The sequence below is a fragment of the Citrus sinensis genome, chromosome 1 (genome assembly GCF_022201045.2).
Source record: "Citrus sinensis cultivar Valencia sweet orange chromosome 1, DVS_A1.0, whole genome shotgun sequence".
Classification (NCBI taxonomy): Eukaryota; Viridiplantae; Streptophyta; class Magnoliopsida; order Sapindales; family Rutaceae; genus Citrus; species Citrus sinensis.
In genome coordinates, this window is record NC_068556.1 from 4,755,322 (window position 1) to 4,783,230 (window position 27,909).

The 27,909-nt window shown below is 35.1% G+C and overlaps 4 protein-coding genes across 5 annotated transcripts; 2 read left to right on the forward strand and 2 right to left on the reverse strand.

Annotated features, from left to right (window-relative positions):
* The first annotated feature begins 7,138 nt into the window (after window positions 1-7,138).
* LOC107176703 (uncharacterized) lies at window positions 7,139-7,918 on the forward strand. The gene has a single exon (XM_015529539.1). It carries the CDS (start codon window positions 7,139-7,141, stop codon window positions 7,916-7,918), a length of 780 nt encoding a protein of 259 aa, XP_015385025.1.
* A 2,044-nt stretch (window positions 7,919-9,962) lies between these two features.
* LOC102623734 (hypothetical protein) lies at window positions 9,963-13,305 on the reverse strand. 2 transcript variants are annotated; one of them, XM_006475759.4, is made up of 8 exons: window positions 13,139-13,305; window positions 12,937-13,065; window positions 12,595-12,710; window positions 12,388-12,469; window positions 11,809-11,868; window positions 11,621-11,728; window positions 10,917-10,962; window positions 9,963-10,610 (listed from the first exon to the last, which is right to left on the reverse strand). In XM_006475759.4, the coding sequence occupies exons 1-8, from the start codon at window positions 13,214-13,216 to the stop codon at window positions 10,381-10,383; spliced, it is 849 nt and encodes a 282-aa protein (XP_006475822.1). In that variant the 5' UTR covers window positions 13,217-13,305; the 3' UTR covers window positions 9,963-10,380. The 2 variants fall into 2 exon arrangements, with proteins under 2 accessions (XP_006475822.1, XP_052299254.1); XM_052443294.1 differs by having other exon boundaries at window positions 12,937-13,051; window positions 13,139-13,282.
* A 4,631-nt stretch (window positions 13,306-17,936) lies between these two features.
* Window positions 17,937-23,113, forward strand: LOC102623435 (probable ethanolamine kinase). Its single transcript, XM_006475758.4, has 11 exons — window positions 17,937-18,253; window positions 18,417-18,508; window positions 18,634-18,740; window positions 18,923-19,028; window positions 19,117-19,239; window positions 19,392-19,483; window positions 20,703-20,787; window positions 21,790-21,895; window positions 22,005-22,071; window positions 22,572-22,664; window positions 22,740-23,113. Exons 1-11 carry the CDS (start codon window positions 18,117-18,119, stop codon window positions 22,878-22,880), a joined length of 1,149 nt encoding a protein of 382 aa, XP_006475821.1. The 5' UTR covers window positions 17,937-18,116; the 3' UTR covers window positions 22,881-23,113.
* A 173-nt stretch (window positions 23,114-23,286) lies between these two features.
* Window positions 23,287-27,135, reverse strand: LOC102623158 (F-box/kelch-repeat protein At1g55270). Its single transcript, XM_006475757.4, has 2 exons — window positions 26,172-27,135; window positions 23,287-24,844 (listed from the first exon to the last, which is right to left on the reverse strand). The coding sequence occupies exons 1-2, from the start codon at window positions 26,196-26,198 to the stop codon at window positions 23,585-23,587; spliced, it is 1,287 nt and encodes a 428-aa protein (XP_006475820.1). The 5' UTR covers window positions 26,199-27,135; the 3' UTR covers window positions 23,287-23,584.
* Window positions 27,136-27,909: the final 774 nt, after the last annotated feature.

Genomic DNA, 27,909 nt, shown 5'->3' on the forward strand with positions numbered 1-27,909 from the left:
ATATTTTGACAAATACTTCGTGCCCCAATGAGGCTTTAGCTGCTCCCGTTAAGTTAGAGATGGCAATTGTACCCGCAAACCCGCTCAAATTCACCCGTTAAAATCCGCCCGTTGTGGGTAATTTTACTCGTTGCGGACGGATTTAGTATTATAAATTAAAACTCGCACATGGATGCAGGTGGGTTTGGTATTAACCTTATACCCGGTGTATACCCGTATGGATATCCACCAAACCCGCAATATTTTTTCCAAATATTTTTAATTTAATTTTAATATAAAAATATATAAAGAAAATAATGTCATTAATCAAATTACCAAATAGCTAAAGACTCAAAGTTGTATATGTGTGTATGTGACCCATCTCCTATTCTAAAGTCATAACCTAAAGAAAATTAAAGGCATTTCCCTTCGAATTAGTGTTTGAAAATATTAATCTTAATTATTATTATAGGCATTGTGTTGGATGTGTGCTTATGGTGGTGAATGAAATGAATATCTTCTCTTGGAGCTTGTTTTAAATGATAATATGAAATGTAATTATTATTTTTAGATACTAGTTTGTGTTTTTTAAATGGATTTGTATAATTTATACTTAAATTTGAGAATTTGTGTTGAATTGATGTGGAAATTTTAATTTTTCATTTACATTGTTTAAATATAAAATTGAGTATGTTATATGAAATTTGAGGTTATTATTATAAATTTATATATTAAACATTTGTGATTTTAAATACGGAAACCCGCAAAAAATCCGCCGGATACCATTACGGGTTTGATAATTGTTAAAACCCGCTGCGGGTGGGTTTTTTTAAAAAAATTAAAACCCGCTGCGGGTTGCGGGTGGGTTTGGTAATTCAAATTTTGTGTGGGTTTGGGTTTGGTAATGGCAAACCCGCTGCGGGCGGTGCCCATTGCCATCCCTACGTTAAGCTCTGCTTACCTGTTGAATGTCTTTGACTTTTACCAATGAAAATATTAACGGTGAGCCTACTTTTCGAATTAAAGAATCAAAATTTGAAATCATAATTATTCACGGTATTTATTTCATAAAATAGAAGTTTAAATCAGACTAGAAATTATGGGACTTACTACAATTTGAGAATAAAAAATGAAAAATTAATTCTCATGGGAGGTTGGGATTGAGTCTCCCCTTCCCTAAACTTCCAATTCTATCCTCATTTAGGTTTCAATATTTTCAAAATACACTCGTTAATAATCATTATTATTATTATTGTTGTTGTTGTTGTTGTTATTATTATTGTTTTAATATTTTTTTATTTTTTTATTAATATTAACATTGTTAAAATTTTCTTATTTTTATTAATTTATTAATTATTTATTATTATAATTGTAGTTGGAGGAAAGCTAGCGAATTGGGTTGAGTTGAAACGGTTATAGGATGGAGCTTATGAGGCGGCATTATCATTGTAAGAGGGACTCATGTGCGGTGAAAGGTCGGTTGGCAGAGTCCGGCGAGTTTGGTGGGTTGACTCAATAGGTTCGTTAGGCCAACTCATGGTTAAGGCGATGGCTGCGACAAAAAACAAAGAGATTAAGCTAAGTTAAAAATGAAGCGTACGCAAAAACAAGTAGTGGTTTCTGTATGAGAAGAGAAGAAAGCGTAACGACGAAGGTATGGATTTTGCAAAAAGATGAATAGCGTTTGTTAGTTTTTACGGACCTTATAAGGGTGCGTTTGAGATTGAAATTAAGTAGCTGTAGTTTAAAATTTATAATATTAAAATATTTGGTAAACACTAGTTGTTGTACCTTAGAAGTTATGTTAATAATATATTTCACTTATATGATAAAAAAATATATTATCTCTTTAATAATTTTATCAAAATTATTATTTAAAATTTACATTTATTATATATTACTAATTTTTATTTCATAATTACTATTTTTTTTATACCTTAAAAATTATAGCACTTCAATCTCAAACGCACTCTGAGTTTCAAAAAACACAAAAGTAGAAAATGAGAATATGTAAAGGTTGTGAGGTGATGTAAGTATTAAAACTCAAGTGTTTAGAAGAAACTAGTTGATTCAAGATTCGTCGAGTACAGAAGAGCAAACGAGGCTTTTTATCCTTCTAGACAGTTCTCTCTCGCAAGGGAACCTAGAATGGATGAAGAATGGGATCCTTGGTGATCCATTTTGTCACTCACGGGTTGGGTGGGTTTTGTCACTTTCGGGGTAGGGCAACAGTAGAGTTATTGTGTTCTAGGAAGAATATTAATCTAAATAAGGGTGTTATTGCAGTTCGCAGGGTTGGTAAAGTTGGTGAGCCCCATTACTGCAACTTTTGAAATTAAAAAAGCAGATGGATTCTGAAGAACTAATGCGGAGATGCGAGGCTATAAGCTTAAAATCAAAAGAGGATGACATGATTGACTTTGCTGGAAAAATGAAAGCCAAAGGAGAGAAAATAGCAGCACACTGTCTTATTGGAAAAATCTATCATACACGTGGGGTCTCTCGGGAAGGACTTAGAGCAGCTATGCAGCAAGTGTGGCGATCAGTGAAGGAAGTGAAAGTGGAAAGTATGGGGGAAAATATTTTCATCTTCAAATTTGCTTCAGAAGGAGAAAAGAAAAGAATTCTACATGGAGGCCCATGGCATTTCAACAATTGGTTAATGGTACTCACAGAACCAACTGGCGTAGGGGACATCAAACAGCAAACCTTCACTCATACATCATTTTGGGTGCAAATTCACAATGCACCTATAATGTGTATGGACAAGGACATAATGAAAGAGATAGGGCAAAAGATGGGAAAAGTAGAAGAAGTAGAGACGGATGAAACAGGGGAGTGCCTTGGCTCTTTTGCTCGGGTAAGAATTTCAATAGACATCACACAACCTCTGAAGAAAAGGCTGCTGTTAAAATTAGAAGATGAGAGAAGGATTTCGTTAAGAGTGGCCTATGAAAAACTACCTGAATTTTGTTTCTATTGTGGGCTCATTGGGCACCAGTACAAAGAGTGCCTGGATTATGGTGGGCAGCCAAAAGAGGAGTTGGCGTATGGAGCATGGATGAAGGCTTTGACAAGGATGGAAAAAGCCAAGCAAAAAATAAATCATGACCACGAGATCGGAAGGCAAAAATCATCATCGGTAACACTGGAAAACCAAGAACAGCTAGTGCAGAAACAAATGGAAACGGGTCAGGGGAAACCAAGCGTGGATGGAGGAAATGGGCTAACCCAACTTCAAACGGGTCATAGTACAATGCCAATAGAAATAAGACAGGTGGAGGGGTCGGCTCTGGGTTCATTAATGAAGATGGGTGAAACTGATTTGCAAAAGGGTACAGACTGCATCAAAGGTGCAGAGATAGCTGGCAGGGAGCTGCTACTTGGGAAAATGAGCACTGTAGCGGGAACATACGGCCAAGATGGGCGGGAAAATGAGATGGTGATTGAAAATGAGAATATGGGCACAGTGGGCTTAGATGGCTCGAAAAAGGACATGGCCCATCCACCAAAAACCAATGAAGTAAAAATGGCTGGGAAGGGTAAACTTGGCAAATTCAAAAGATGGAAATCACAAGCCAGAAGGCAAGACACCAAAGAAAATAAGAAGAATGAGCCATTTTCACTCAAACGGCCTATTGAAACACAAGAGAGATTAAGCCCAGATTCTAAAAAACAGAAAATGCTTGGCCATACCGATGCTCCAGTGGCAAAGCTAAGGTTCTCACAATCTTCATTCACTAAGAAGGCGGGGGAGGCAATAGAGAGTGGAGAAGATGACCATACTACAAGCATAGCAAGTATAACGGCGGAGGTTGGGAACCAGCCCCGCCGACAGCCATGAGGATAATAAGTTGGAACGTTCGGGGTTTGAGGAATCCTCGAACGCGCCAAGCTTTGGGAAAAATTCTCCACCTGCACAAGGCTCAACTGTTGTTTCTTTGCGAAACTAAATTAACTACGGGGCAGGTTAAGACTGTGTGTAGAAGATTGATGTTTGACAATTACTTTGCAGTGGATAGAATTGGAAAGAGTGGTGGCCTTGCCATCATGTGGAGCTCATAGATAACTGTCCAAATCACATCCTACAGCCGACACCACATTGACATGCAAGTCCAGAAAGCTAACGGCAAGCTCTGGAGGTGCACATGAGTATTCGGGCACCCAAAAGCAAGTGAAAGAAAGCACACGTGGACTTTATTGAGAAGATTATCAGGTTTATTCTCCCTCTCATGGCTTTGTTTTGGTGATTTTAACAAGATTTTACATGTGAATGAGAAATCGGGTGGCTTAGATAGAAAGGCCAATGTAATTGTTGACTTTAGAGATGCTGTAAGAGAGTGCAAATTTAGTGACCTGGGAAGTACAGGGCATCCCTTCACCTGGTCTAATCGTCAATTCGGACCAAATCTTATAGAGGAAAAACTAGACAGATTCTTTTGTAACCAGGAATGGATGGCCGAATTCCATGATGATTGGGCTACAAACTTGGTCCACTGGGAGTCGGATCACTACCCGATTATGCTGGAAGTCAGATAAAGGAAGAAAAGCCTTGTCTATGAGAGGAAAAGTTTTCGTAGAGTTCACTATGAGGATATGTGGATCCCCTATGAGGAATACCAAAATATAGTGAAGTCGGAGTGGTTTAAATGGAACACAAACATGGAAACCAGCCCTGTGCAGAAATTCAAAACAATTGCTAGAAGCTCTTTAGCCCAACTTCAATCATGGAGCAGAAGAGAATTTGGAGGCAGAGATAAGAAGTTGAAAGAGCTTTTACAGAAGCTAAAACAAGCTAAGGCAGATGGCTTACAATATGACCGGGGAAGAGAAATAACACATATTGAGAGGCAGATTCAGAACATATTGATAGATGAGGAGACGTATTGGAAACAGAGATCGAGAGCTGATTGGCTTAAGGGAGGGGACAAGAATACAAAATTTTCCATGCAAAAGCATCAGCGAGAAAAAGAAAGAACAAGATTGAAGGTATCGAAGATAGCATGGGAAATTGGCAGGATGACGAAGACGAGATAGAGAGAAGGTTTTGTGCCCAAGAGTTGTTCACAACCTCTAGCCCAGGAGAAAGCCATATCAATGCAGCATTACAAGGGATGACCCCAAAAGTTAATTCAGAAATGAATGACTTACTGGAGCAGCCCTTTACAACAGAGGAAGTAACAACATCTCTTTTTCAGATGTGCCCAACAAAAGCCCCAGGACCAGATGGATTGCAAGCTGTATTCTTTCAGAAACATTGGGAATCAGTCAAAAATGGAGTCCTTGCAACTTGTCTCCATGTTCTAAACCAGTAAGGTACTATAGCACTACTCAACCACACTTATATTGCTTTGATTCCAAAGACCACAATGCCTAGGAAAGTAACGGAATTCAGACCTATTAGTTTGAGCAATGTAGTTTATAGAATTGTTGCTAAAGTTATTGCTAATAGGCTGAAACAGATCTTACACCTGTAATATCTCTAACTCAGAGTGCTTTTGTACCACATAGACTGATAACCGATAATGTTATTATTGGCTATGAATGTTTGCACAAAATTAGACACAACAAAGGCACAAAAAAAGGGCTGGTAGCTTTAAAGCTAGATATAAGCAAAGCGTATGACAGAGTAGAGTGGTTGTTTTTTAAATTAGCAATTGAGAGACTAGGCTTTTCTAATAAATGGATTGATCTCGTTATGGATTGCATAACCACTTCCTAATTTTCTGTAATCATAAATGGAGCTGCTAAGGGGTTGGTACAGCCTCAAAGAGGGCTACGACAAGGATGCCCTCTATCCCCTTACCTATTTTTAATCTGTGCAGAGGTTTTTTCTAACTTACTAGCTATGGCAAAAAAACAACACATAATTCAGGGCCTGAAGTTCAGTAAGACTGTCACAATCTCTCACCTGCTCTTTGCGGATGACAGCTTGGTGTTTACTAGAGCCTCAGTAGAAGATTGCAAGCGGCTGAAAGCACTTTTTGAGTGCTATACCTCTGCTTCGGGTCAGCTCTTCAATTATGAAAAATCATCAATGGTTTTCAGCGGCAAACTCCCACAAGGATAGATAGCAACAATAAAAGACATTTTTCAGCTGAATGTAGTCTCAAGACATGAGAAATACTTGGGGTTGCCTTCAATGGTGGGGAGAAAGAAGACCAGCTTTTTCAATGATATCAAGCTCAAAGTTTTGAGCAAAATATCGACCTAGCAGCATAAACTCTTTTCCAGCGGAGGTAAAGAGATTTTGATCAAGGCTGTAGCTCAAGCAGTCCCTGCATACGCCATGAGTGTCTTCAAAATACCCTCGGTTGTTTGCAATGATATTCAACGAGCAATTGTGAGATTTTGGTGGGGTTCAACAGAAGACAAAAAAGGAATCCATTAGGTTAAATGGAAGAAAATTGCTCAGGCTAAAATCAGAGGGGGGATAGGCTTTAAAGATATCTCATCATTCAACCATGCCTTAGTTGCGAAGCAAGGCTGGAGATTACTTCAATATCCCGATTCCCTGGTAGCGCAAGTCTTGAAAGCTAGATATTACAGACACACTGACTTCATGGAGGCAAAAGTTGGCTCCAACCCATCTTTTATTTGGAGAAGCATCCTGTGGGGGAGGGAAATTCTTCAGCAGGGAACAAGATTGAGAGTTGGAAGAGGAGACAAAATTCAGATTATGGCCAGCAACTGGATTCCCAGGCCAACTTCCTTTAGGCCAATATTCTCCCCATCTCTCCTTGCTAATTCCAAAGTTGCAGATTTAATAGGCTCAGACCACCAGTGGAATAATATTTTGATTGAGCAGCACTTTGCAAAGGAGGATGCGGAGGTGATCAAGAGCATTCCCCTACCAAGATACCCCAAGAACGATGAACGGGTGTGGCACTATGACAAAAAAGGTTTCTACACTGTGAAGAGTGGCTACCAGGTTGCCCTTAAGCTCAAATATGTTGAAGCTCCAACAAGTTCAACAGGTCATTCTCACGGCTGGCATAATATTTGGAAGCTTAATCTTCCAAGAAAAACCAGAATCTTCATTTAGAGAGCTGCAAATGATCTATTGCCAACTGCAGAAAGCTTATTTCGGAAAAAAATTTTGCAGGAGCCCATTTGCCAAGTTTGTAAATCATGAGTAAAGGATGCTTTTCATGCTTTTATGGAGTGCAAGGTGGCTAGGAAGGTCTGGAAATACAGTTATCTTGCTTCTGAAATGCAGGGAGTTGTGCGAGAGGACATTCTAAGTGTTATGCAGAGCTTGATAAAAAAGATGTCTATGAGGGAGGTAGAATTTGTGGCTGTTGTCTGGTGGGAAGTATGGCATGCTAGGAACAAGCTAATTTTTGAAGGGAAAAGAGTAAACCCGATGTCTTTAATTGCAAAAGCACAAGCTGCTGTAGAGGCTTATCAAAGAGTCCATGGGAAAGAGCAGACAAGCAAAAGAAGTGAAGATGTCAGCAAGCAAGACCAATGGTGCCCCCCGCCTGTTGGTTTTTACAAAGTCAATGTGGATGCAGCTGTCCACACAGAGCAGCAGCTCACAGGCCTGGGGGTTGTTATCAGAAATCCTCAAGGGCAAATTATAGTGGCAGCAATCAAAAGCACAAAATTCCAAGATAATGTCACAGCAGCAGAAGCTGAGGCGGTCAAATGGGGGCTGGAAATTGCTTTGGAAGCAAGGCTAGCAGCAGTGATAATTGAAACAGACTGTATTGAAGTTGCCAATTTAGCCAACAGTAAAACCAGTAGCAAGAAGGAGATTATGTGGACAATTTCAGATATTCACAGCTACAAGGAGAAGTTTCAATCGTTATCAATTCAACATGTCCCAAGATGTTGTAATAGTTGTGCTCACTCTCTTGCTAAAAGAGCTTTGAGAAGCTTAGAAACTGTCACATGGAAGGATAATTTTCCACCTGATGTACTCTTTTGCTTTTGAATGAAAGTTTCATTTTCTTGTAAAAAAAAAAAAGTGTTTAGAAGAAACTGAGATTATTTTTCCTCCTTTCCCATGCCAGCCATCATGAGGGCTATGAAACAACAAGAGAAACAGACGCTACTACCGGGTGTAGCGTAGTTCCCATGCGCGCACTAAAAGCGATTGGTGTGTTGGTGCTATTGAGGCTCAAACGTCCTCTCTCCCACAAGGGTGCTCACCGCACTGATTATGGTTAATTGACTAATTTTCGGTATCTTCTTAATATTTATTTATACACACACATCGATTATTACATCAAGAAGTCAAAGAAGTCACTAATTTCCAAAAAATTATCATCACAATCATTCATCTTCATTAACAAGTTTCAGTGCCATTGTTAGTAATATTAAGATGTGAAAATGGCTCAGTAGTCATTTGGTTTGCATTTTCGTTTTCTTGTTTTGCAGAGCACATGGTTATTTTCAAAACCACTACTACCACTCTCCAAAAGAATGTCCTTCTAGATTGCAAACTTACAGCAGAAACTAGGATTGGCATTCCTGTCGCATGTGGGTTACTTGACCATCACGTTAACATAATTTTACATCATAAAATCTCTTTTTGATTTGATGATGCCATTTTTTACTTTTCGGGGCTTTCACGTAATCTTGCACCAGACAAAGAAATTGCAGTGTTAGTAGGAAATTTTATTTGATCTAATTGTTGTGCAACACATATAAAATAGTTTTATGTCCATTAGACTATTATAAAATGTGAAAAGGAAATTTAAAAGGCAAAAGAAAAATGAAAATATCTCAAAAAAAAGAGTATGAGCCACTCTATTAATCTAAAACATGTAGAAAATATCTTTTAAAATGTTTTAAGCTTGCCACATATTAATGGAGGACCACTTTAATTATGACAGCCTCTCGACTAAAATTGTTACACGTCAACATGATATGGTTCTCTCAAAATGTCTCCCTAGAGGTCACATGCACTAAGAGTGAGTGAGAGAATTAAATCAACTTTAGTTTGACCTCTCAATAAAGAAGCCAGCTGCTCTAAATATTGGCTCATTTGAATTAAATCAATCAGATATTAAAACATATTGTTAACTAAGGCAATTTAATAACTAATACAAGTCCAACTTTAAAGAGGCTAAAGGACTCAAGTCAAATAGTAAAATTACATGAGAATGGTTTATTACAACTTACTATGTATCTAAAAAAACATAAAGATGCCTTTAGAGGCACTCCTTGTATAATGTCAAGTTAGTCCTAACGAAAGAAACAGGTTCAGCTTCTTTCTCACAAGTCTTAATTTTCACTTGTTTTAGGTTTCTCCTCTTCAACACTTGCTTGACTTGACCGTCAAAGCACTGTCACCGCACACCACTTCTAATTGCTATTTTCTCTTATTTTTAGGACTGTCTCAACTCTACTCATCACAGAAAATTGTTTTAAGATGAACTAGCCCTTACTGTTCACAAAATCATTCCTCCAAATCAAGCTTTTGAAATGTTTTAGGATTGAACCAAAATCACAACCAAACATACATGCATTTTGTAAGTGTGTAAGTGGGTGTGAGGTTAATTTTTGTCATCACAACTCAAAGTACGTAACCCTAAAAGTATTTTTCAATCATAATAGCTTAGTGCTTGTTTAATATAGCTTATATAATGGTCATAAACGTTTATTTAATCTTAAAAACTCTTATCAAAATTTGTATAATAATTTTTTTTTAATAGTAAAGTTTGAAGATTAAATAAACTATTTTACCTCTACTAGCAAATGCTCAATTTTTAGGTTTTTTGAGAGTAAAGATTAGAAAACTTTTTTTAAAATTTAAAATATCTAAAATATCTTTTAATTATTTGGCAATCTTATTTTATGTTTTTCATAACTTAACTATAAAAAAAACTTATCTATTAAAATAATTTTATAATTTTTAATAAAAACTCTCATTGACAACCAAAAAACTATATTTTTTTGTCAAAAACTCTATTTAAATAAGCTTTATTTGAAAGCTATACCAAACAAAACCTTAATCACATCAATAAAATAAGTAACACAAGATAAACGGAGCCATAATCATATATCAATAAAATAAATAACATGAAATAAATTTTCAATTTCCTAGCTCTTGAGTTCTCGTATAAAATAACTACTTAAATACACACACACTAACACTAAAAAGCCATTGCGCAAAAGTTTATTGGTTGGACCAAAAGTCAGCTAACTTTGTTTAAAAGAATTATTGCAATAACCTATGCATCTCAGTTTAAAGAGGATGTGCATCCAATTACATTTAAAGTAATTACTTCTTCATACACAACCATTGTAGATTGTTGCACAGATAATTGATGACGGTTGCTCCAACAAGATGTATGACATGTTTTACACTCTACTAGTCCACTCAATCCAGTGTCCTTTTGAGTTCTTTTGAGTTTTTTCTATAATATGCTACACTTCAGTTCAGCTTTATTAGAGTGTCTCAATGCGGCTACTTTCAGTCAGTAGTCGTTTCTCTTCCTCTTCAATTCTTTGCAACCATCTTAATCCAAGATTACATCCTGCTTGTGCCGCAACCTCAAACTGTTCCTTTGCCTTCTCAACTGGATTCATCAAATTGCTTTCCAAATTTGCTCTTGCTTTCTTAGCTGCGGAAACTCGCTTTGCATTCAATTTTGTTAAACATTCTGGGACTTGCACACCTAAGGTATGCTAATGCATCAGTAAGGGGAAGCACAAACTAGGAAAACTAGACATATTATTTACTTTCTTTCTAGACTGCCAAAATTATCCCCCTCTACCTAAATAATCTTCCAGGCGAAACTCACAGCTACGTCAGCCATTTAGTTGAACCTCTTTAGTTTCACTCAAAGATACATTCTCTTTGGGTGATATGTAAACACAATTAATGAAATAGTAATAAATCAATCGACAATGCAAAAAATTTCAAGGATCCCCAAAAATATCAAGGAATATATATGAAGGTGAGAATGTGCTAAGTTGCTAACCTCTAAGAAGAAGAGATCCATAAGCTATAGCAGCACCCGCATGTCCCTGCAAATACTTGAAGACTGAAAGGTGAGATTGTTGCCGACGCGCTGGTTAAGCAATCTCGAAACCATAAAGATTCTTTAATATCTTGCACTTTTAGTTGTATTCTTTCAACATCTAGTAGAGCATCTACTTGATCAAGCATGAAGTTTTTTGAACTTTTCGATATCACAGTCAAAGATGCATTTATGTTCAAATTAATCATTTTTGAACCAGGCTTTGTTTATTTCAACCACATTCAAAGCAAAATAATTAAATTGATTCTCAATTAGCTCAATGTCCAACAATTGAAATCCAAACCACATTAAAGCTATCTGTTCATTCTAAAGTATACTCAAACTTTACATAACTGTCAAATAGTTGACCTCATTCAAAGCACCAACTACTTGATCTATCCCATTAAAAACTTCACTAGCTTCACCAACAACTATCTTTTTTCTATAGAAAGCTTCACGAATGACTATCTGAAAGTCAAATTGATTAAAAAAAAAAACCATGAAAGTCAATTTACACAAAATAAACATAGAAAAATTTTTTTAAAAAAATTCTGATAGCCAATTTGTCAACAAGTACAAGGTCCTAAAAGATAATTACCAGCCACAAAAAGTACCGTCAATGGTAACTAATAACTAAACATGTCAAGCAATAAGAAAAACTTTACCTTCTCTGATGCCCTGTGGAAGCACCATAATGCTGAGGCAATATCTTTCTTCACACAGTCCCCTGTCAAATATACAGTACCCAGAAGGTAAAGAGCACCTGGATGCAGCTAAAATATAATAAGATCCGTAAGATTCTGAGACATGTTTTGAAAGCTTCATCAATATGTGTTTGCTTCAGTGAACATACCTGGTCAACAGCCTTCTCTATGTAGTAAAAAGCTTGTTGATCTGATTGGACGTAATCATTCTATCCAAATTAAAAATCAAAATAAAGAATTTCCATCTTTAAAAATTAAAAAAAAAAAGAATAAAAATACTGATGTAAATATATGCAGAAGATGGTAAATGCTGCTGGTATTAACCCTAACTACTGGAGGCATTAAGCTTATATGACATACAAACATGTGTCAAATTAAGTTCCTACATGCAGAACACCTTAAGACAGTGGGGTAATTGAACAAGTGTACTCCATGAACTTCTAATCAATGTTTAGAATTAGCAACCTAAGTTACTAGCCATACATGTCAAATAACAGAAACCTGCCTTTGTTAGGAACATGTGGGGCACAGCCCTTGTAACTTGGCCTTTAAATGAGAAATTATTAGGCAAAGCCAAAGATAAATTTATTTTAAAATTTTATGTCGGATATAATAGCATATATTGTACAGTAATCTAAACAACTAAGTTTGGCTTTAACCACTCATAAGTTGCATTCATGCGTCAAAGCCTAGCGTATCAGCAGCAATACAGTGATTTGAAGTCTAACCTCAACTCTCAAACGGCAACCTAATTCATACTGTGCATCTGGATCACCCATATTAGCAGCGTCTACCAATAATGCTGCTCCCCTATCATAAAAAAGGAATAAAAAGTATCAATCATAAGAGTGGACATTATTTCCTAGGTGAAAATATTTTGAAAAGCAAACTAAAGCGGAAATGGACTGCTTGAGCGTGGTAAAGGGCTTACTTACATAGCTTTACACGCCCCAGGAACGTGGTATTTCAAATGCAGCTTGGATAACCAGTACCTCGCATGGGTATTCGAATTGTCAGCCTCCAAAGCCAACTCAAAATTCTCCTTTGCTGTCTGACACAACGAAGGAAAAAGAAAAAATCTTATATAATTTTTACAAAGAAAACAATCCATTTCCAATTTGTAAGACCTCCAACTTGCAGCAATCTAAACTAATATACTTCATTTTAAGAATTAAGATATTCTCCTAATGACTCACAACTAAACAAAATGAGGAGAAACACATTTTGAGCTAATACCCTGATTTTTTAAAACAAAGCTCAAACCAAAACCCACAAACCTTGAGGAGAGGGATGAGGCGGCGATCATTAAGCTCGCAGTAATCGATGACCCTATCGACTTCTTTCAAAGCGCTCCACCCTTTTGCTATTAACTCCATTGCCTTTTTGTTTCTACTGTGTAGCCATCTCTGCAATTTAAAGTTAAACCCGGGAAAACTAAATAGGTAGTAAAATGATACAGAGAAGGTTAAATGGGTTTACCTTTTGATGCTGATTGGACTGGAGTAGACCGAGAGCGGCCGATTTCAAGGTGCTTGCCTTCGATATTTGTCTCTGCATCTTTACTGAGAGTATTGAACTGAGTTTGAGAAGTAACCAGGCAAATTTCGTCAGCGTGGTGTTTTTGAAGATTTTGTCATCGTCAAAACTCAATAATGAGTGGGCGGGCCAAGACAAGTTAATGGGCTCCAATTCCACCCATCTCTCAACTACAGAAACCGGGTTGGGCTTGGGCCTTTTTCCCAAGTCCGGTTTGGTTTGGCAGGTGGTTCAAAATTGGTTTCTTCTACTAAATTTTTTTGCATAATGCGGTGATGGCTTACACGACGTGAAAGGATCACTTCAAAATTGATAGCAATTTATGAAAATAATCACGTACGAGAACTTTATGTTGCTTTTAATAAACTAATCATTTGCAGATGTACCCTTATTACTTCAAAAATCAATCAAATTAAAAATGCTAAAAGAAGCCGAAACAATTCTTTACTTAAGCCGTTCAGCTCTCGATAGCTATGAATTAACCATTCGCTTCCCATCAAATATCTGTCAAGAGGCAAACTCTAACACACATTGATAGAGATCATGCTTGATATTTAGATGTTTTAATTTAAAATTATGTCTTATGTAGTAAAAAAAAAGGTTATAACTATAAATTAAAAATTAATATAATTTTGATAAAAATAATAAAATATTATAAATTTTTTATTATATAAATGATGAATCAAATCAACTTAACTTTTAAAGTGTAATAATCTATATTTATTACATATTTCAGTACTATCTAATTTCAATGCCAAATTAGACCTTAATTTACCAATTTAATCATTAGACTTTTTAATTAAAGAAGACGTAAGTACTATTTAAAAAAAAGAAGTAAATCCTAGAAGAGAATAAGGATTTAAAAATAAAAAATAAAAAAGAACTTACGTACACCTACCTTCCGTTTAAATTTGACTTTGTTGAAAATGATGTTGCTCGATAGCGATCCATTTCTTCCCCATCAACAAATGCGGCTTGTGTTTGATTTATTATAGTTTCATTAAATTCTTTAATATTTGTATTAACTCTTCATAAAATTCATTCGATCTTTGTTGCCAGATAAACAAAAATCCAGACCTTGGCCTTTTATGCGCCACGTGCTTTCCGGATCTTGACCAAAGTGGGTACGGGGGAAAATGACAAAAGCTTTCCGAATTTTCAATTATTATTGGCGATCATGTCAAAGATATGCCCATTCTTAGTATAAACGTGCACGTGTTTGTTCTTTAGTTGCTGTTTGAACAATTATTGGTTTCGTGTATATCGCGTTTGTCTTTTTTATTTTATGTGAATTGTGAAATTACCCCTTAACTGCTACCCTAACAGTGAGACATCGAAAATATAAGTACGTTATTTATGAAAAAAAAAATTAATAATACCTTGACACGACCTTAAATTTTAATTTTAAATCGATCGTCACTTTTTGTTAACCACATACGGCGTTAAAGAATAAGAAGTAAAAGATTTTTTAACCCATGTATAATAAGATGAGCATAAATTTATTGTTTTACCCTGTTAATTAAATGTAGAGATAAAAAAATATATCATCCTATTTTTATTTTTTTTTAAGGTGGCAGACGGAGTTAAGAAAAGTGGTTAGTTGATATAAAAAAAAAATCTTTAACTCTTCAAGCAGTAAAGGAGATATTATTTAAAAAAAAAAAACCTTAGTGCTTACATTGTATTTTCAATATTCTTAAGGTAATTGATGGATCATTTCTCTTATTTTATTTAAGTAGATTTTTTTAATGTATATCTACTACTAAAAAATAATTTTATCGCTTGGTTTTGAACGAGAGTTTTTATTAAAGTTCGTAAAATATTATAATAGACAATTTTTTAAAAAAAAAATTATGGACACTATAAAACAAAGAAAGAGTATTTTAGATCATTTTACTTAAAAAAAAAATCTATAACCTCTATGTTTAAAATTCAATATATGAGTTTTTATTAGTATAAGCAAAATTATTTAATCCATTAAAAACTTTATTTAAAATATAACCAAATAATACCTTAAATTTTGAAAATAATTTTTGAAATTAGATATTTACTTAGCTATAAGCTAAGTCACACAAAAAATGCACTCCACATAACATTATCACTCCATTTTAATTCCATAATAAAGAGACTCTATTCCCATTTGTTGTTAAATATAGATAGGTTCTCCCACAAACATGACTATAATGGATATACTCTAACTAGAGATGCCCAATGGTCCATTAAAGAAAGACCCATGGGTGCTGATGACCATCTCTTCCTGTTCTTAATTTTTTTTTAGATTAGGCTTGGCCCGGCACGTGCCCACACATGCTATGCCGTGGGTCGTGCCGTGCCTTACCTAAGAAAAAAAGTCCAATATGCATTTAATTTTTTTTTTAATTTTTGAAGAGTGCATGCCAAGTTATTAATGTACTTTTTCAAGTCTATTTACTTTTTTTAAGTCTATGCATTTATTCAATTTTAATAGAATTAAGAATTCAAAACTCAAGTCCATATTCAATAATAATAAACTAATAATAGTAAGACCTTATAATATTAGAATTTTTTTAATACTTAACAACAACAACAATAATAAATTTTCTTAAAGGTTAACTTAATTGTTAACTTGAACTTATATGGAGTTATAAATCATAGTTCACAATAACATTAATATTAATGCATATTTATAAAATCATGATATTTATAACTTTATTGATTGAAATCATGATATCAATTATTCATTTAATAAATTATAAATATAAATCAATTATAGTATTTTTTAAATTAAGAATTAAATGAATTTTAAAAATTCAATTTCAACTTATTTGTAAAATCATAAAATTTTAAGTTTACTTTTATTAAAAAATAAAATATGGTTAATGCGAGCTTTTTCATCATGTCGTTCTTTTAAGGCCCGCATGACTAAAAAGTGCATGCCAGGCCCGACCATAGTGCTTGTCGTGTCGTGCCACCTGCCGTCCAACCCATTGACTATCTCTACCTCTAACATCTGGACTTTGTGTAAATTAGAAATGATCTATCTTAAACAAAAGTGTCAGTATTAACAAAAAAAAAATTGTTGCATGTGAAGATTCTTTAGGTGTACTAAACTGTCATTTATAGCAGAAAATAAAATATACATATCATTATTTTATTTATAAAACTGATATAATAAATAAAATTTGGATAATTTTATGATGCCGTTATTTTTAAAAATTTTTGTATTAAAGAAAAATCGAAATTATTTGAAAATATTGTAACATGCTTGTTAATAGGTTAAAAATGTTAGTTAAAACTTAAAAAGATGAATTCTTAGTTCGGAGTTTTTATCTCTCACATTCCTTTGTTTGAAAGTTAACTTTACTTTCCGATTAGTGAGGATATGTATGATTGTTTGAGCAAAATTGCAACCGAAAGGAGGTAGAACGTGTTGTGCACGGAATGCGGAATCAAGCGCACTAAATAATTACAGAAAAATAAAGAACACAAGAATTATGTGATTCAGCAATATGTTTACGTCTATGGGAGTAAGAGAAAAATAATTGTATTATTAATAATTATTTGAGTAAAGAAACTTTGCTTTCCCAGAATCCAAATACACCAAGTGCTCTCACACACACTCTCTAATTGTTCACACTCTTCAAAACTCTCAAAAACTTAAAAACTTACAAACTTAACAAATTTAAGAATGATTTCAATGAATGATCGCTCCTCTATTTATAGCTGAGCTTTGCCATTTTCAAAGAAAAAATCTTGAGCTCCTTTCAAATTGTTAAGGTTGGTACCAACCCTTAAAGCTCCACATCCACATGCATACGCCAAATTTTTTGTGCCAATTTTTTCAACACGTTTTGGCAAATTTGTCAAGCCTTTATCATAGTCAAAAAAACTTGGTTTGACTTTCACAGAACGACACTCCCAAGAGCAAAGTTATAGTCAAAGATAACGGCGAAGCTTCCTCTGTAAATTTCTAATAACTATTGTCTCATCACAATTAGTGAATTTGGTTGTAGGGGGATATATCGTCGGCGATATTCATAATGTCAAGTTGAAGTTTGCGAAGGTCTCTAGTGTCTAGCTCTTAACTCTCTTCAAAGAGAAGGATAAGCTAAGGTCTTAAGAAAGAACATTTTATCATGCAATCTATTGATAGTTTTTCAAAGAAATTGGAATTTGATTTCTTGTTATCGTGTGGATTTTGTGAACAATTTTTGGTATTATATAGCTAATGTATTGCCTTGGTATAAAAAAATAAAAATAAAATCCCAATTAGTGAATCTTGTTAGTTTCTTTGTTGATGAGAATTTGATTTTAAGTTTGTGCGGAACAAAAATATTATGGAAGCACAACATGCAATGAATGCTAGAATCAGTATAACCTTTTTTTGAGGAAAAAAAAATTAATTGTCACGGAAATAAAAATTCACTTGGTTGCCCCTCTTGATATTATGCTCAATCTGGATTTTTTTCAAGTTTATGACGTCTATTGAGTAAATAAAAATGAATGACGATGGCGCTTTGAATTTTTGTTTAAAAATTATTTTATATAAATTAATATGACATAAATTAATTAATTAGATAAAAATATAAAATAATAAAAAAAAATCATAATAATTTTTATTTCTTAAAATTAACGAATAACATTCAAGTTGTTGGCCTTGAAAAAAAAAAATATAAGAATTAAAACATTCGAATCTAGAGGTTCACGGCAACCCCACTATCGATAATATTATAGAAGCATAAATGATCGTAGAAAGCTGGTGGGGACAGATTGGTAATAATAAGAAAAATGGAAGGCTAAATCCGACTCTCAAAAATTGCGTAGACATCCATCCCAATCTTTGGTGCTACTCAGTACGAAGAACTTAAAGAACCTCCCGGTTTCGCAGTATCCGCAAATATCACGCGTTTGATTTTGGAATTTGTTCGATAAAGAAGCGGAAATGGGAGCAGCGAAGAAGATCTGGAACGAAATGGAGGTTGCAGCCGAAGCTCGTGAGAACGGCAGCACTGAATTCCTATCATCTCCTCTCATCGTCGACACCTCTCTCTCTCTTCCTCTCATGACCCCTCGCGTCATGTCTGTTCCATCTCTACGCTCCGTTTTTTGCTTCAAACTGAAACTATTTGATCTTACTTTTATTTTTTTTCTTAAAATTACTTTCAGCTGAGCTAGAGTTTAATGCAACTTTCTTTTTTCATTTATACATTCTTTTCTTGTTGTGATTTAAAATTCCTGGCAGTGCCTTGTGCAAGGATCTGTTCAAGCAGTGGTCAAAGTTGGACGATTCTCGTTTCTCTGTGGATACAGTATCCGGAGGAATTACAAATCTGCGTGAGTATATTTTTGCAAATGGTTCTATCTAATTGCCTAAGTTTATGAATATTTTTGTAATTGCTTTGGTTCTCGATTCTCATAAAAGTTTGTCTAAGCTAGAAACTCGCTTTGAATCGGTGCAGTTTTGAAGGTTACTGTGAAGGAAGAAAGTGGAAATGATGTTTCTGTGACCGTTAGATTGTATGGGCCCAACACTGATATTGTTATCAATCGTCAGCGGGAATTGCAGGTGAGAAAATTGATTTTTATAATATTTTGCCGGTGAGTTTCTGTTGTTTAATTTGAACTTCATTCAAATTAAATAGTGCTGCTTATAGTTGATTTTGACTTATTTATCGTTTTCTTATTGTATATTTGATTGCTTTTTTGCATGCTTTATTTTGTAAATTTCTCACGGCATATGGCATTTAGGCCATCAAATACCTCTCGGCTGCAGGCTTTGGAGCGAAGTTGCTTGCGGTTTTTGGAAATGGCATGGTGCAATCTTTTATTAATGCGCGTACTTTAACTCCGGCAGGTGAGCATAGAAGAATGAGATTATGTATGTGGCACATACTTGAAAACAGTATTGACCTTGTCATTAAATCTTTCTTAATACCTGGTAGACATGAGAAATCCAAAGCTGGCTGCCGAAATTGCCAAACAACTGCGCAGATTCCATCAAGTGGAAATTCCTGGTTCTAAAGAACCTCAATTATGGAATGATGTCTCCAAGTTTTTTGAGAAAGGTTTGCTTCTTATTTATGCTTAGTCTGCTGTTGCATATAATTTGGTCTAGACTCCAAATTTCAATGTTAATGTTCCGTTTTCTTCTGCTAAAACAACTGCCCTTCATTAGCTGATAGTAATATTATGTTTGAATTCTGTCCTCTTCTCACAGCATCTTCCCTTAAATTTGATGAGATTGAGAAGCAGAGTATGTATGAGACAATTTCGTTTAAAGAAGTTCAGAAAGAAATTGTTGAGCTCAAGGTACTCTCTCTGTTCATTGGGTCTGTTAATTCTATATCTTCCTTGTTGTTGGAGATGTAAGGATGAGAGGAATCTTGCATCTCTTTCTGTCGCTAAACTGGTATCTGCCTGAAGTTCTTTGCGGTATCATATTTAGTGGACCTTGTTTAAAAAAACAAGACTTCAACCTTGATTGTTCAACATTTCTTTAAGTGATACTATCATTTTACCACCTAATGTTTTCTGACATATCACTTTACTACCAAAGTTTTCTGACAATTACTTTTTCCGACTTAATGTTTTATCTTTTATCATTTTACCCTTAAACTGTTAAAGTTAATAGAAATTATAGTAAAAGTCTATTTTACTCCTAAATTGCATATGTGTAATTTAACCGTCAAAATTAAAAAAAAAAATATTAATATACAAAGAAATAATACTTTTATCAATTGAGTATTTTATATAACTAAAACAATTAATTGATAAAATTGTAAATATTTTATCTTGTGAAATTCCTAAAACACTAAATATATTGCAATTCTTAAAATACTCCTGTGACATCAACAATTTATTAATGTAGTTAATAGTTTGGTGTTAAAATTATAAAAACTGAAACATTAAGTGGGGAAAAAGTAATCGTTAGAAAACTTTAGTGGTAAAGTAATATGTCAGAAAATTTTAGGCGGTAAAATGATAATATTCCTTGCTTTAATGTTACTCATTATTGTATTCATTGGGTAGCTAAGCGCAAAACATGCATGATTTTTCTCTATAATGTTGTGAAGTAATGATGTTTGATAACTTCCCAGGTCTTCATGGCGTGCATATGGTAACATAAATGTGAAGAATTAACAATCATATAACATATAAATATCCGTAAAAGCATACATGCATTTAATCATGTATTTTTTTTTTTTAATCCCTGACCAAGTTGGATGGTCTGGTCCACCTGAAGATACATACTTGACTCCTCTCCAAATGATAATCTCACTCTGGAAAATTCTACTTCAGCATTAGGAAGCACATATCACTAGCCAAGAATAATAGTCTAAACCCCTATACAACTCGTTGCCTTCTTTCTACCAAATTATTGTTTAGGGTGGGAGGTAACCATGAAAGGATTGTGGAAGAGTAATTTGTGCAAATGGATGATACAATATGTTTATTATGCTGATTTTGCTCATTCATAAAATAAAGAACTTTTATCCTATTTATAAGATATGCCCTGAGAATGGAACAGGAATTGGCTGGCCATCTTAATGCTCCGGTGGTGTTTTCTCATAATGACTTGCTTTCTGGGAATATAATGGTTAATGATGAACAAGGTAAGACAGACACAGATTCTATTTCATATTCTTTTGTATGGCAGGATAAGTTTTTGATTTATCTGTTACCGTGTTTGTTGGAATATCTTATGGTAATATATCTGTGATTTTCAGTTGCCCTGAATTTCTCGCTTGTAGACACATGAATACATGCATATGTGCACACCCCTTCATGGACCTCAGGTTCTTCCATTTGCACTGCATTCTGTAGTTGCTTTTTTAAGGGTATAGAGTTGGATGTCAAATACGAATAATGTTGTTTATGCCCTGAAAGTCACTGTGTTGCAACCGGTCAGTCTTGTGCATTTTCTGATTATTCTATTATCCCATTTGGAATAGAAAAAAAAGCTATGTTCTGATGACTTATGATTGAGATGTGTTAATATTTGTTTTAGGTATTTACTAAGTATCTGAATTTCTTTGCAAACTGAAGTTTTTATTTTCAAATTTTAGACTAAGAAGAAAGGATACATACGGGAGAGTGTAGGAAAAGTTCAACTACAAGTGCTGGTTGCAATATTTTGTCTTCGGTTTTGGTTTAATTTTTAAAACTGTTCAACGTTCCTTTCATTCCTATTTCTATTAGAAAGCCCTCTCATGGCACATTATTAATGGATCAGAGATCAGGCTTGGCCATCATGTGGAGTTATGGTCTTATAGTCAAAGAGGCATGTATTTACCAGAATTGTGGATGGTGTCTGACCATTGAGACTGATTTGACTTTTGCCAATTTGATAAACATTTCTGTTTGGTCCATTCAACTTTTCATATTACACTTAATCAATCAGACAAGGAAATTGACATGCTTTGATATCCATCATGGTTTTGACTTGTGAAATGCCAAAGATGATGGCCTCCAAACAGGATGAAAATATAATCTGTGCCATGTTTTCTGACATGCATACAGGGATATTCAGAAATGCAAAATGTTCGATTTGTTCTTGCTATCTTGCATTTTTTTGCCTTTCTCTTGATTTTGTTATTTATGTGATGAATTACCAGAGAAACTCTACTTGATTGATTTTGAGTACGGGTCATACAATTACAGAGGCTATGACATTGGAAATCACTTCAGTGAATATGCAGGCTATGATTGTGACTATAGTTTGTATGTGTCTATCCTATTTTTCTATTAGCTGTCCTCTTCTTCACAACCACGGTGAAGACATAGTTCACAATTTATTAATCTCTTGAATTTTGAATTTGGTGTTATGTAGATACCCAAATAAAGATGAGCAAAATCATTTCTTCAGGCATTATTTACGACCTGACAAACCAGAAGAGGTATGTGAGTTGCAAGCTTATACTTTTGCATCACCAAATGTTAATTATTGATTGCCTTTAAATTGGTTTCAACTTTGAAATCTTATGCTAAAATAAAGTATATTTTGTTTTTGCTTGAATTAAGCATGCATGATTGAATAGAAAAGATTGTAACTCTATTGGCCCACAAATTCTACACCCTTCTGGCATTGCTGATAAAATTGCTTTTATTTAACATGGTTTTGTATAATGAGAAGGGCACCTGAGTATGTGTGCACGCATGCAAACTCATTTTGTTAATGAGATGGTCAGCTTTGAATCCATGCAATAGAAATTAAAAAACGTAATATCATCAGGGAAGGTGAGTACTTGCCGAAATGTTATCACCCAATCCTCAGTGGTTTGGGACAGGATTCTTATGGTGGAATCATATATCAGATCAGGGTAGCTATATAACCTACGCGATATTTATATCTTCTTGGAGTTTGCCAAGCTATTCACACTGTTGTTTATTAACTCAGGTCTCTGACCAAGATCTTGAAGTTCTTTATGTGGAGGCAAATACATTCATGTTGGCTTCACATTTATTTTGGGCTTTGTGGGCCTTAATCCAGGTATCACTACTCAGAGCTATGTGTTTCAACATCAAGAAACAAGAATATCTAACTTTTATTTTCTGTTGTTTATAGGCAAAGATGTCTCCCATAGATTTTGATTATCTTGGTTATTTCTTCCTACGATACAATGAATACAAAAAGCAGAAAGAGATGTGCGTCTCACTTGCACAATCTTACCTCTCAAGATCAGGGAGAGGCGGACACTGCTGTTAAGCTCACCATCAGCAAGCTACTGTATGTTATGCAGTTGTAGGAGAGCTCCCATATTCCTCTACTTAGATATTCTTGTAACATATTCTTTTGTTCTCGTCAATGATAAAGAAAGTTGAAAACAAATGAACAAATACTGCAATTTACTCTCCCTGTGATTTGATCTATTGTATTTCAAAAAATGTGTTGTTGAATTGTTCAACCTTTTGGTTCATATGATTTGTTCAATACGTCAAGTGCCTGCCTCTTTATTTATCATCCATTTTTATTTTTGTGATAATTTATATGCAGTTTGCTCGTCTGGAAAACGTGCCTCCAAAATGAGACAAATTAGGGCTTTATCTTGCTTCCTTTATGTTGGGCATACCGAAATCTAATTACTAATTAAATGAGAAAAGTTTTAACAATATAACAATAACAAAGCTCATTTTTTTAACTGTTGAACAAAGGCTATTCAGTTTGACATGTAACTCTTGTATCATATAGCTGTTTGTAACACTAGACGACTAGCAAAATATTACATCCTCACCGGTCCAGCACTTCTCACGGTACATATGAACCCTTAATTTCAATAGGGACTACGACAATGATCAATATAGCTTATCAGCCCAGTAAGATTTGGCTTCTTCAGCCTATGAAATCAAAGAGACATTGTAGAGCATAAAATGCACAGAACCCATCACCGAAGCCAATACAATTTACAGTCTTTAGGCTTGGAGAACTTGGCAGTGAACAATGTGACTTTTCAGGCGGTTCCTGCCGGCGATGCTTGACCATAGGTTTGTAACTAAAGTCTTGAATTGCCCTTTCCCAGATATGGTTTCCCACAAATGTTCAGCAGAAGCTCCCCTCTCGCCATTGGATTTTGAAACATCAACCAGAGATATACTCATATTATTACGGATAATGCATAGTTTACCATTTAGTGGAACAAGAGCTGCTGCCTCCAGAGCTCGAGAATTCCCCAAATGCATCTTACTGTCAATATGTTTGCTCCAAGAATCAGTTACTTCATCATAAACCCGGATTTTGCAGCCATCCTTACAGTCCAAAGCATAGAGATGTCTATTAAGGGAAGCACTTGGGTTCCTCCAGCCTGCAACCATACCATCATATACCGGGAACCAACTGTCAGTTTCTGGTTGGTATGCCTCGCTCAGAACCTGACGGTGAGATCCAAGCCCCTTCAAGAACCACTTGCCTTCGTAAACAACTCCAATGAAGGGCACCATTGCTGTGCTCATATCTGAAATAAAAGACCATCTATTCTTGTTGGGATCATAAACTTCAGCTGATCTCAAGGACCGATGCACCCCTCCATTCTCCCCACCGGCAACATATAAGCAGTTGTTTATGACACAAGAACCAAAAAAATGTCGTCTGCGAAGCATGTCTGGGGCACGGTGCCATTTATTAGTCCTTGCACTATAAAAAATAACTCGTCTCATTGAACCTTTTAGAGGGTCTTTGCCACCAAACAAGTACAAGTGACAGCCACTAAGAACAGCACAACCAAACCCAAGGGCTTCAGAATATTCCTTTGGGATGGGAGGCAGTGGCTGCCAGAGCTGGTATATGGGGTCAAAGGCATGCCATGAAATTTTCCCCTCTCGATCTCTCTTAATGACATATATCCATTCCTCTGCAATCCCAAGGCTCTTCCGGAGTGAGTAGTAGAAGTTACCAGACAAAAGACGGTGCCATCTTTTGCATACCAGACGGAGTTTACAGTGCTCAACCCGTGGGACCCGAATGAGGCAAGCAATAGCAAGATCATCAGGGAGTCCTGGAAGCAAAGGAGATTGGTTTCGGCTCCTGCTGCCACTTGCTGGTTTGCTCCTAGTAGGATGAATAGATGGTTTGATGTCTGGTTGAAGACAGAGCTTTGTCCCCGGAACATACTTTTTCGCTCCAGCAACAGTTTTGAGGCCAGCATCTACTCTGCATAAACAAGCTGTTGTATCAACCTGCAAAGATAAATGCATGGTGATTAACAACCATCTTTTTTACTAAACAAAATCCATCACAGGAACCGAATAAAATGAAACATGCTGTAGTCAGCATCAGGTGAAGCTATATGAATGCAGATGCACAAGTTCTTCACCTTGTTCTCTATTAACAGAACAACAGCTCCATTGTGATCTAGGATCTTCGCAGAACTTAAACATAAAATCAAAAACCAATATTGTCCAATGCTATGGTTACTGGCTAACAAAATAACTAACAAAAATCTCTTCAATACTTGAAAATGTTCTTTTTGTTAAAACATATTTTGAAGAAATAAATTGGAAAAATGATATATTAATAAACAGATAAAAAAACTTATTCCTTATATATATATATATATATAGGTTAAAAACTAATACGAAATAAGAATATATATATCATGAATTAGGTATTAAGACTAGTAATGCGACTAGATCTGTGTATTGCAATGATTTGGAGCTTATGCAATGATGCCCGTATTAAGGCAGTGACCAGAGAAATTATAACACAGAATCTGACTCTAAGAACTTACACATAGGAGAGGGAGAACCAAATTAGTAGATAGGAGTGTCACTGGTTCCTTTACCCATTAAACAGTATATCCCTAAATACATGACAATCGTCACACCAATCTTGATCAAGAAAGCAGAAAACCAACATGATACGCTAATGAACATAAAAACAATTACCACGAGAAAAATATGGCCAAAAGTCAGAGATTAGAAACCATGTCAAAATTCCTCTTCTGAAACCTAAAAGGGGGATGTTTGACTGTAATCAATAATGGACCTCAAAAGAACTCCCTTGATTTGCTTGAGTGTCCAGCTACAACATTTCGAATGTTTACCAGTGTCAAGAATTCAGGATGTAAAAGCTATGTTTAAAAACAGATACTTCAGGTAAAGTCAAAGAGATCAGCAATGTTTTGATTATTCAAGACGTGAAGTGTTTGATGACGATTCAAATATGCAGTAGGAATCACTTAGACGTGTTATTTCCATGTTATCATAAATATAGAAATGGCATCATTCTCTTACTCCATTATGTCAATTCCGAAAATATATGCTTGACAAGATGACAGACCAAGGTTCAAGATGGATAGTTCAGACAGCTCACCTTCACCATCTATTGGTAAATACTAAGCAAGTTTCAGAAAAAGGATCTTCAGAAAGAAAAATATAACACACAAATACGTATGAGGATCTAGGAGCTCCCAATGTAAAAACAACATCAAAATGGATAAGTATGTGTATGAGTGTGACAAAATTCAAAGTAGCAAATTAGGAGAAGGGTAGATAAACAATTTACCAGAGGAGGTTGAATCATTCTGTCCATTTATCTCCTTCCAAGAACTTGCCAAAACCAAACTTAGCACAAAACCCCCTTTCAAAATCAAGTTCTTATCTTCCGGTCATCACACTTAGTCGCTCACAGATAATAGACAGAATTAATATATGCATAGCTCTACATCCAAAATTCTCCAAGACTTTGAAAAAGAGGAAAAAAAATATGATCTTTTCGCTTTCCAATCTTCCAAAATCCCAAATCAAAGATGCTCACAGCTAAGCAAAGACCGGTTCAATATCACAATCACAAATGGTGATAATATATAGAAGAGTCAAAACCCAAGAACAACAGTAACCAAAGTTGATCACAACACAAACCCAACATCATTACCACATTATACCCAAAACCCATCTTCAAAATGAAAAACCCACATAGAAAAACCTTCCATGGTATCCAAAGAGAGAAATCAGAAACCCCAAAAACTTATCGTGTCATCAAAAGTTCGAAACTTTGAGAAAGAATAAACAACAATAGCTCAAATGCGAGACAGCAAGAAAATGGGGGCAAAGCAAAGGAGAGCACTGAAAGAGGAGATGGAGACCCTTCCCTCTCTCACCATAAATCTTCTTCAGTGGAGTTGAGGGCCCATCACACTTCAATTCAATGGCACAACCTACCAAGCACAAAAACAAAAGCGTGTAAATTCAACAAGGAAAGAAGGAAAAAGCAAAACCTAAACCATTAAAAAGGAAGAGAAGTTATGAAACAAAATGACACAGTGGGTGGGTTGTTTTTATTTGGAAAGAATGAAGAACAAGTCACAAGAAGATTGGAAGATAGTTTTTGTTCGAGAGCTGGGCAAAAGATAGTTTAGTTTAAAGAAAATATTTATTAGTATCGAAAGAAAGTTTTAGACGGAGGCAGGTAAGTGTAATTTTTTCCTCACAATTGGAAAAATAATGAAAACAGACAAAGATTCAAAAATAAATATTTGGGTCCCGCAGCTCCGCAGCTTCCCAACTCCACTAATATATATATACATATATAATATTATTTATAAAAGATTTTCTGATGTATGTTATGTTGTTGACCCACCGCATCTCGTTAACAAATGTAAACATGATTCTGCGAAAAGGGTATTTCGGTCATTACACGAGTAGGGCTTCAACATCCTATGCCTATGCCGATGGGGGTTAATGGTTATGCTCAGATTGGGCCACGGTCAGTGTAGACACTGATGGCTAGTAAGATTACTGAGTGATTGGACCGTGATAGCCACCGGCCATCCCATCTTTCTTTCTTTTTCTTTTTTTTCTGTTTTTCATTGTGTTAGTAAATTCTCGGGTGTTATTTTTAGTAAGTATTTTATGTTCCTAATTACCATATGGTTACTTAGATCAGAAGTTCAATGAATCAAATTTATCATATGGTACAAATAACGTGTTGTAAGCCTACAAGTACACATATTTATAATGATAATGGCCCAAAGTTAATGTTAAAAATTAAAGTCAAAATAACCTAAAGTGCATTTATAATTCATAAAATCTTACTTATAATGGAAAAAATCATACGAGTATCTCATTTTGCTCATATGAACACATACACGCAAGTCAACTCCGTGTGAGTTCTAATCTTGCTCCAAAGTTAGCATCATATAATGAGATGTTTGTTTTGCAAATGGCACCACTCATTTTTAATCATTGCCCTCTTGCCGAGGGCGGTTCCTTCGGAAATATGTGTTTGCGGAAAGAGAACTTTG

What these genes read in the sequence shown, in the direction of transcription:
- LOC107176703 (XM_015529539.1), top strand. Translation starts at nt 7,139, where the DNA reads ATGGAGTGCAAGGTGGCTAGGAAGGTCTGGAAATACAGTTATCTTGCT.
- LOC102623734 (XM_006475759.4), bottom strand. Translation starts at nt 13,216, where the DNA reads ATGCAGAGACAAATATCGAAGGCAAGCACCTTGAAATCGGCCGCTCTC. An exon ending in AGTCCAATCAGCATCAAAAG is followed by an intron (nt 13,066 to 13,138) that starts GTAAACCCATTT and finishes TTTAAATTGCAG; the next exon opens with AGATGGCTACACAGTAGAAA. An exon ending in TGGATCTCTTCTTCTTAGAG is followed by an intron (nt 10,611 to 10,916) that starts GTTAGCAACTTA and finishes AGCATACCTTAG; the next exon opens with GTGTGCAAGTCCCAGAATGT.
- LOC102623435 (XM_006475758.4), top strand. Translation starts at nt 18,117, where the DNA reads ATGGGAGCAGCGAAGAAGATCTGGAACGAAATGGAGGTTGCAGCCGAA. An exon ending in GACCTGACAAACCAGAAGAG is followed by an intron (nt 22,072 to 22,571) that starts GTATGTGAGTTG and finishes TTATTAACTCAG; the next exon opens with GTCTCTGACCAAGATCTTGA. An exon ending in CTTTGTGGGCCTTAATCCAG is followed by an intron (nt 22,665 to 22,739) that starts GTATCACTACTC and finishes TGTTGTTTATAG; the next exon opens with GCAAAGATGTCTCCCATAGA.
- LOC102623158 (XM_006475757.4), bottom strand. Translation starts at nt 26,198, where the DNA reads ATGGACAGAATGATTCAACCTCCTCTG. An exon ending in GAATGATTCAACCTCCTCTG is followed by an intron (nt 24,845 to 26,171) that starts GTAAATTGTTTA and finishes TTATCTTTGCAG; the next exon opens with GTTGATACAACAGCTTGTTT.